General features: G+C 48.7%; 1 protein-coding gene across 1 annotated transcript; it reads left to right on the top strand.

The window, feature by feature from the left end:
* The first annotated feature begins 731 nt into the window (after positions 1-731).
* Positions 732-9,049, top strand: HOXA4 (homeobox A4). The gene is made up of 2 exons (XM_083825965.1): positions 732-7,393; positions 7,885-9,049. The coding sequence occupies exons 1-2, from the start codon at positions 6,784-6,786 to the stop codon at positions 8,211-8,213; spliced, it is 939 nt and encodes a 312-aa protein (XP_083682091.1). The 5' UTR covers positions 732-6,783; the 3' UTR covers positions 8,214-9,049.
* Positions 9,050-9,402: the final 353 nt, after the last annotated feature.

Raw genomic sequence — 9,402 nt, forward strand, 5'->3', positions numbered from 1 at the left:
ATTAAAGGCAGACATAAGTAAATCTCCTGGCCAAGTTATGGCATCGCCTTGCTTTCTTAGCTCTTTTTCTTGCCTGCCCTTAAAATATCCCCAGTTTGTTGTTGGAGTTGCTACCCAGAGCGCAAAAAAAAAAAAAAAAAATACAGCTCCCACAGCCGCCTGATCATCTTTGAAAATATTATTCTTTTTAAATGAAAGCATCCCCACTAACGTCTCTCTGGAAGCCACATACTCATGGACTATCACAGTCACATGTTCGTGTAGCTACACGCACAAACAATATCAAATCTGACACGGAGAGCGTGTGAAATTTGCAAGGATTTCGCCTTATAGCACGCATAAGGAATCTTTCCTATAACCCCCCAAAAATGTCTTTTCAATAATAATATTTGCTATGAAGGTTATTGGGTAATTATTGCAATTTTGTGGAACAGTCCTTGCTTGAGGTGAAGTCTGTCTCTGGATAACAAATGGCAGCCCGTGCAGTTCACTGCCAGGTTAAGTAAATGCAGAAAAGATAAATCTGCACACCCTAGGAATCACCAGCAGAGCTCGCTTTAGACCAAGTTCACAGTCAACTCGTTTGCCTAGACAAGGCTTCGCAAACAATTAGAGTTGTTTCTTTATGTTTAAATCAAGGAGAAATGACAAAGACCCTAGCAGCAGAGAGCTGCAGCTTTTCCCCCAACGCCAGTCTCTATATCCTTCCAACCTCACGCCCAGAACTTACCCAGCATTTCACCTGCAATTGTAACCATATAGCGCCTTTGAGTAACAGGCTTTCCTCCAACGCTGCCGAAAGGGTGTGCAAACTGATTTAACAGCACTTTACAAAGCTGCCAGATTAAAGAAAGAAAGAAAAAAGAAAACAATAATTAAAAATGCAAAAGTATCCGATTTCTCATCAGCAAGAAGAAGAAAAAAAAAAAAAAAGCCCTTAGAAAGCGGGAGGAAACGGCAGAAGTATTGAAACAAACAGTGCGACTCTCTTAGTCCTAAAAGAAGCTGCATAGCTTTTGTATATCTTTGTGGTTAAGGGCGTTACAACTGCAGGTCAAAAAGTTGAGGGTCAAAAGTTTACGTTTTGCACCACTCTTAGTCATTCGCCCAGACAGAGTTTGATGTCAATGTTATAGCCGAGATCTTGACTATCAGCACAAAAGATAAAATAGCTTTGAGTTACGTGTGTATCACAGTATGGACTCCAGGTGAACCCTACTGGCTGAATGACCTCAATTACCGAGGAAAGGATAGAAAATTCCTCTTTTCAAGAGTAATACACGTTGTATTTCATCTTGAATTATCGGCCACATTTGTGTCTGAATATCTCGAGTTCAGGCGCGGCAGGTAAACATGCATGTTACCCCCACGCCAGCCGCTGGTGCTGCCTCCTCCGAGAGTCAGGTAGCAAAATGTTTCACCCTTGTTTATTATATAATAACCCGCTTTAAGAGGTTTAATGTTAAGCCTTCTCACTTTGCAAAATGGCAGGAAGATAAGATAGGAGCAAAGCTATTAACGTGTGTATCGATCCTAGCCGCGTCTTTGTTTTTGCTCTCGTTTCTGTAGCGACCACTAAACTGTGCTTAAACAGGACATGCTGCAGATCATACGGGCGGGTTATATGTTTAGTCCGAGGGAGCTCGCTTAAACCGCGGAGCGATGGGGCCATGTTGTGCTATCGATGGAAAATATTGCGGAGAAACTGACGCCCAGAGCAGCTCCGTGATTTGGATGGACCTCAGAGCCTTCTGGAATTACCCGAGGCAGCAGTTGCCAGAGAAATGGGGAGCAGGAAGGGATGTTTTCCCTCCTCTCCCCCGCCAAGGAGAAAGGAAAAAAAAAAAAGTTTAGAGGAATTTATTTGCGCAGAGAGTTATTTCCACATTGCTGGGATTTTTTGTTCCCAGTGCCGCCTCGGTGTTGAAGCTTTAGCTCCTCGGCTAGGCGGGTCTGGAAGGAGAAGTGGCCAATATTGCACAGGGAACTGCATTTTGGGGAGAGCACTGCAAGGCGCCGCCGGATTCAGGTTGCAGTGATGAGGATGGAAGGGGGAAAGGAGATTCCAAAATATTGATAAGCAGCTGTGCAAGGTGTGGAGGAGGGGACAGTGCCATGAGGAAGGCAGAGAAAGAGCGCACCTTACCGCCATCCACGCATAGCTGCCTTTCGACCCCAAAAGGCAGGAGGTTACACCGTCCTCGATGCATTGGGCACGCGTGAATTATTTGCTACAGACCCAGCTGGATCGTGGCAGCCGAGTGATATTTCTTGGGAACAAATTTGCGAGGTGTTAGATTTCAGATTAGCCAAAGCTGTCATTGGAGATTTTGCCCGAAGTACCTGCTGAAGCGCAGAAAAGGTGTGCATGCAAGTATTTGTTCGGCATGTAGACGTTGCTCGCATGTCCCTGCTGCTGCTAACTTGAAGCGAGCCCTGGCATTGCGCGTTTGGGGAGCCTTTCCTCACCGGAGATATTGTTTAACCTTTCACATCTAGAGTATTTATTTGGTGTAAGAGCGAAGCCTGATAACAAGCTAAAAGCCATAGCCAAATATCTATTTTGTTAAAGAATAGCAGGCAGATTGTTTCCAAGAACAACAATGCGTCTTTGATACACCCAGAACGAAAGCTGTTGCTATAACTGGGCTACTCAAGAGAAGGTGACTGAAATTCATTTGCTTCCTTACCAAAACAATTAGCCTCTCGAATTCCATATTTTTCAATCCAGCCTAGAATAAAAATACCAATGAGGATATTTTCAAGGAAGTTGAAACTTCAACTTCAGCAAATATTGAATCTTCTGAATCGGTGTCTAGATTATTCCTTAAAAAAAAAAAAAAAAAAAAGGAAAGAAGGAACAGTTAATAAATTGAGACAAACTATTTCTTCCCTTTCACTCTCTGCATTCAGCACACTGCTCTCTGGTGTGGAAGGTATGGTCAAAAGACCATACATTTCAAATCCGGGCACAAATCACATTTTCTGTGTGTTTATTTAACCATGCCAGGACAGAGCGAGCAAATCCCGCCAAACATCCAGTTGTTAAGAAGAGAGCCAGTGCCAGTGAAGTCCCCGCTTTCACAAAAGTCTGAACTTGGGCAAAAATGTGAGCATTGCCCCAGTAGCGACCATATAGAGCGGGTGCTTGCAACCGTGGAAGGCAGTAGCTGCCTCGGGGCTTTATGATTCCCAGAACAAAGGAGGGAATACAGTCGATACATTCCATAACGTTTACATTTTCCCGCGATTTTTTCTTAATTTTCCTTTAGAAGTAGTGACCTGGGCAAAGCACCCCGCTATCTAAAAGACACTGTTATAGACCTTTTAGAAAAACTAAGTCCAAGGCCGAGGTGAACTTCAGGTCACCGCGTCTAACAAATATGAAAATGTCGCCTGGTGAAGGGCACGCCTTGTTATTTAACAAAGACTGTCAATGTGTAAGATTAATAAGAAACAAAATGCACACGGTGTCACTTTTCGGTCACTTTGAAACTTGGGACAGCCTCGCATTCAAGAGGGGAAAGCTGGGGCTAAATATATTCAAAATGGTTCAAATCAAATTCAAACCAAGCTGCTAGTGCGATTCTTCTTCCTCCTACCACTCTCTCTGTGGAGGGTGCCCGGGCACGGCGAAAGGTTGACTTGAATTATTATTATTATTATTATTATTATTACTATTATTGCTGCTGTTATTGCTATTCTTGTTATTATTTTCTCTTTCGCGGTCATTACGGTTTAGCCGCGCACGTGGAGGGGAGCAGGGGTGCTCGCACGTTTCCCGAGAAAAGGGGGGATCCCCCTCTCCCCCTCTTTGGGTATGCGTGAGGTTGGCTCTTCTTGGTGCATGGCAATTAAGTCTCTCCCTCTCAACTTCATTCCAGTGCAGTCCCCATCTCCTCAGCCAGCCTCGGCCAGGAAACTCTGGCTCCTCTATTAACTGATTAAAGTCTCCTTCACCAGCGAAACCGAGACTTCAGTCCTCCTGCAAAAATAAGGGACCTGGCCTATTTTTCCTCTCCTTTTCTTTCCTTAAGAGGTTAGGATGATGCTACAAGTTTGTTAAAGGGAAGTACCGGGGGAAAAAAAAGGGTTTCTGAGATTGTTTATTACAGCCATAAATCTTGCAGTAAAATGTCGAAATGGCCGTGTGCAAGATAACACTTGGTGGTCTTGGCTGGGTTCTTGTTTATGATAACAAAACCACAAAGACATGGAACAGGCCTTTTGGAGGTCCTGCCTCAGCACATCTTCGCAGACTAATAGAACCACACGAAAAAACAGACTGCAGCCGCGCAGCTCAGGTCACCTTGCAGATTTACAGTCGTATACAAAATCGCATCATTCTCCGTTTAACCGAGCGCCAGAGATACACAGTAGAAAGAGGTGCAGTGAAACAAGTATACTTTGAGATCTAATCACGGTAAATAATAGGAAGCAGAACGCGGTCAGCTCTCCGAATAGAGCGCTCAGCCTACAAATCAGGACACCAGTTTTCGTTGTGTTTTACCGTGGCTCGGGAGCACGGTATCTGCTGTAGCGTTCTAGCCATAGTGTCTCAGGACTAGTCCCTTATGCCGAGGATAATGGGTACGGTAATCCAGTGTAATTCATCTGGTGCTGGCCAGCAGGTATTTGTACGTGTGTGTCTGTGTGCGTGCATGCATCTCCTGGACGCCGGGAAACTGCTCTCTGCTCGCGGGGGTCTCTGACAATCTTTCATTTTTTACAGTAACGTAGGTGGGAGCTTTAGTCTTGTACAGTATGAGTCGCCGTGTTGCTTTTGCCTGCTTGTTTGTTTGTTTGCTTGTTTATTAATAAAACAATGTCGTCTTTCCTTTCAAATGGGTGCTGCTGCACAGTTGCGGCTCTCTGGGTGCGTGTAACCGCATTTCCTCTCCATGCAGAGTAAATAGAGAAACTTATCTATTACACTAGTTAAAGACTTCCATAGATGTGCTGTTGGAAATGAGTAAGTAAATGTGTTTTAACTCTCTTTACAAATTAGACATTCGATATGAGCAGGAAATGAGTGATTGTTTAGATAAGTACCCCAGTATACCCAAGTGCTGGAAATGTTCTAACATATTACAAGCCGCCTGCAATGTGCGTGTGTGCGTGTGTAGAAAATATAAATCGATACGCGGTGTGTCTAGTTAGATAGAATATATATTCAAATAGAATTTTATTGCATGTATCCATTATCTATAAAACTGCAAAAGGCAATAATCTGAATTTAAACCAGGCTAACTGTTAATGTAATATCTTTAGGAGGGCAAGATCTAAAACGTATCATATTTACACTTGATATATTAGATGTATTTTCCCATACCAGGGGATGAGATTACCCACTCAGCAATTATATTCGCGAGGGGTGTGGTAAATATTTCTACGTGGTTTTATGCTTTCGTGAAAAGGTGAAAAAAAAATCCAAAAAGTTCGCTTCTAACTCCCAATTTACGAGAGTAGATGGCGTTCAATAAATATTTTTTCCCCCTAGAATTAGAGTGTAATTAGTTTCACCATCAAATTTCAATTACCTAAGGTCAGGGCGGCTGCCTCTTTTCCCTCTGAGCTGAAAATATCGTTAACAGCCTCAGTTTTAGCACGGCAGAAGTGCTCGAGTGCCCTTTCTCTCCTACACCAGGGTTTGTGAGTTACTTTTGCGAAAGCGCAAGCGATTTCTCATGGAATTAGAAATCCAGAAATAAACCCAGCACCACGCATACCAAAGCGGCGGGCTTAAATTCGTAGTTTGCAAAACGCTGCTCTGAGGAAAGGGAGCAGCGAGCCGCCGGTAGGAAGCGTTCGGGACCTCCGTGTCCGCCTCCCTTTCCCCCTTCCCCTTCTCCTCCCCGTTATTTCCAGCCTCGCTGTATGCCACCCCCCCCGCCCCACAGGACACTTAGGGGCTCTCTTCGGCCTTCCCTCGCCGCCCACGCTAAGTTTTGCGTCTCGTCCTCCAGCGACCGCGGCTGCCGAGGCGCGGGGGGCCGGGGGCTGCCGGCCCTCCGCGGTCCGGGTGGTGGTGGTGGGGGGGGCAGAGGAGGTGGCCGCAGCCCGGCAGCCCCGACTCGAGGCTATTTGGAGATGGACTCGCTTAAACCGATCGTGCAACGCCCCGTGTAATGCCTGCCTCCCCCCGGATCACGCAGCCGGGCTGCGCTCCGCCAAATAGGGGAAAAAAAATCAAACCCAAAGTGTTGCGGGGAAAAAAAAAGAAAATGTCAGGTCTGGATTAGTTTTATCTCGCTTGACACCCCGACGGCCCGGGGCGGCGGGGATGGGATGGGATGGGGTGAGGAGCGGGCGCGGGGCGCGGGGGAGCCCCCGTCGGGGCCGCCCCGAGAGGAGGCGCGGAGGCGGCGGCGGTGCCGGGAGCGGCCCCCGCGGAGGGCCCGCGGGTGCGGAGCTGCCCCGAGCCCGGCGGCCGCTCGCCCTCCTTCCATTTCCTGATCCGGGGTCCGCGGCCCCGCGCGGTAATTGGCGCTGGCGGTCAGGTGGTGATGGTGTGTCGGGGTGTGTGTGTGTGTGTGTGTGCGTGTGTTGTGTGTGTGTGTTGTACGCGCTCCAGGGGTGGGAAGAGAGGAAGGGAGGGGAGTGCGGCGGGGAAGGGGGGGGGGAAAGCTGGAGGCCCAAACTTTGGCAGCGGCGAGCACTTGACAGCGGCGGGAGGGGGAGACGGAGGGAGGGGAGGGGGGGGGGGGGGAAGGGGAGGGGCCTCGTCGAGCCCAGAAAAACGACAACGCGAGAAAAATTAGTATTTTTGCACTTCACAAATTAATGACCATGAGTTCGTTTTTGATAAACTCCAACTACATCGAGCCCAAATTCCCTCCCTGCGAGGAGTACACGCAGCACGGCGGCAGCGCCGGCAGCTCCTCCGCCAGCTACCACCCGCACCCGCACCCGCACCCGCACGCCCCGCCGCCGCCGCCGCCGCCGCCGCCGCCGCCGCCGCCGCACCTGCACGCCGCCGCGCACCCGGGCCCGCCGCTGCCCGAGTACTTCCCCCGGCCGCGCAGGGAGCCCGGCTACCAGGCTCCCGCTGCGCCGCCCGGGCCGCCGGGGCCGCCTCCCGAGGCGCTGTACCCGACGCAGGCACCCTCCTACCCCCAGGCGCCCTACAGCTACAGCAGCGCCGGCAGCGCCGCCCCGGGCCCCGAGCAGCCGCCCCCGGGCGCTTCGCCGCCGCCGCCCGCCAAGGGCCACCCCGGGCCGGCCCAGCCCCTGCTCCCCGGCCATGCCCTGCAGCGCCGCTGCGAAGCGGCCCCCGCCGCCGGGGCCGGCACCGGGGCCGGGTGCCCGCTGCTGCCCGACAAGAGCCTGGCCGGGCTGAAGGGGAAGGAGCCGGTGGTGTACCCCTGGATGAAGAAGATCCATGTGAGCACGGGTGAGTTGCCCCGGGCAAGGGGGAGGCTGGGATGAGCCTTCAGAGAAGGGAAAGGGGGGAGGGTGCAGCCGGGGCCGGGACGGGTCGTTGCGTGTGTGGCTTTTTTTTTTTTTTCCTTCCCTCCTTCTCCCTCCGCGTTTCCTAATAAAAAAAAAAAAAAGTGAGAAACCTTTTGTATCCGGGGTCCTTTATCAAAAGATTTACGAGACGCCAAACTGTTAGGGCAGTAATTATAGCCCCCATAAATTTAATTGCCCTGCAGTGGCTCTGGGCCATGTGTCTTTGAAGCTTTTCTTCTAACCCAAATGCCCATCACCATTTTTTATTGCTCCTCGATTGTCCCCACTGTCGATAGGCTGCGAAACAATTTTTCTTGCCGTTATGTATCTTATTTGAACCTGGTGTCAAGTTATTATATAATGATTATGTTCCATCGCCCCCCACCCCCTTTTCTTTCCCCTCCGCGTGTGTGCCCGTGTGTGCACGTTCAGTCAATCCCAATTACAACGGAGGGGAGCCCAAGAGGTCTCGCACTGCCTACACCAGACAGCAGGTCCTGGAGCTGGAGAAGGAGTTCCACTTCAACCGCTACCTGACCAGGAGGAGACGCATCGAGATCGCGCACACCCTCTGCCTCTCCGAGCGCCAGGTCAAGATCTGGTTCCAGAATCGGCGCATGAAATGGAAGAAAGACCATAAACTGCCTAACACAAAGATGCGCTCCTCAAACCAGTCCACACTGAGCCAGCAGTCCAAAGCACAGACACAGGGCCACCCCCATCCGCTCGATGGGTCTACACCCAACGCAGCCGCGCTATAAATACGGTTATTATTATTTTTTTTAATATATATATATTTACCTATCTATTGGGGTTTTCCAGCTGCCCGTGCTGGTGGCTGGCCGTTTGGACCAAACAACTGTGTAAAACAAAACAGGATCAGAAAAGGAAGACGAGACGTGCCCAAGAACGGGCACATGTTTAAACCAAAATCCGGACGATTGTCTACATTGTATATAGATAATGGTTCCATGCCCATCATTTTTTTTCTATTTATGGAAACACTCTCTTGCCCTCGGTGTAAGAGAGTGCTGGATGCTGTCACGGACGAATTCTCTGTACCTAAGACGGACTCTTTTTTTTTTTTTTTGTAGAGAACACTTTAAAAAATAAAAAGACGGTTAAAACAAAGCCAAGACCTCGTGAGACACTTGTGTAAGGCATTGACTTGAATAGCGTTGTTTCATGGCGTGGTCGTGGATTCCCGTGTGAGTGTGCGTGTGTGTGAGGGTGCACATACACGTATGCACACACACCAACACAGGAAAGCGAACTCACACGTTCACGGAGGTTAAAAACTTACGAAAACTGTCCCCTCACGCTGTCTCAAGGGAAGTGTTTTATGTATCAAAGGTAACTTAACTGGTTTTAAGTGTAGCCCCCGCTGTAGCTGTGATATATTAGTTTTTCTCCACATTCCCTATTGCATTTATTTAAAAAAAAAATGCTATAAAGGCTGTTGCTGTCTTCATATTTGGCACCGTCTCAACCGTTTGGGTCCATGTACAATTTTGTGGATTTTTGGTGTAATGTAAACAGTGCCAAATGCTGGTAATAAAGATTATTCTGTACAAAAGAATTAAACGCTTGAAACACACAAGTCCCCTCAGTGCTGTTTCCTACACCTTGTGCTTCGTTGGCGTTGGCACCAGGAACGGAAAACAACGGTTTAACGCATTGTTTTAACTTGGATTAATCTTGTCAATAAGGTAATGGTTGCTTTAAATATAGTGCAAAGGGTCCTGAATCCTAAGTGCCTGCCTGAAAAAAAAAAAAAAGAAAGAAAAAAAAAAGGCACAGTAGGACGAGGAAAGGTCTTGCTGTATTGTGTAGGTGAGTGGTCTTCTCTTTAGCAGACTTGTGGCAGAATTAGTCCGGCTCTCCATCGCTGGGCTTGAGACTGTTTTCGACTGCAGCACAGAGAAACTGAGCTTCTACTGGGAGCCAATA

Source organism: Anser anser (genome assembly GCF_964211835.1).
Source record: "Anser anser genome assembly, chromosome: 2".
In the NCBI taxonomy this organism is placed as follows: Eukaryota; Metazoa; Chordata; class Aves; order Anseriformes; family Anatidae; genus Anser; species Anser anser.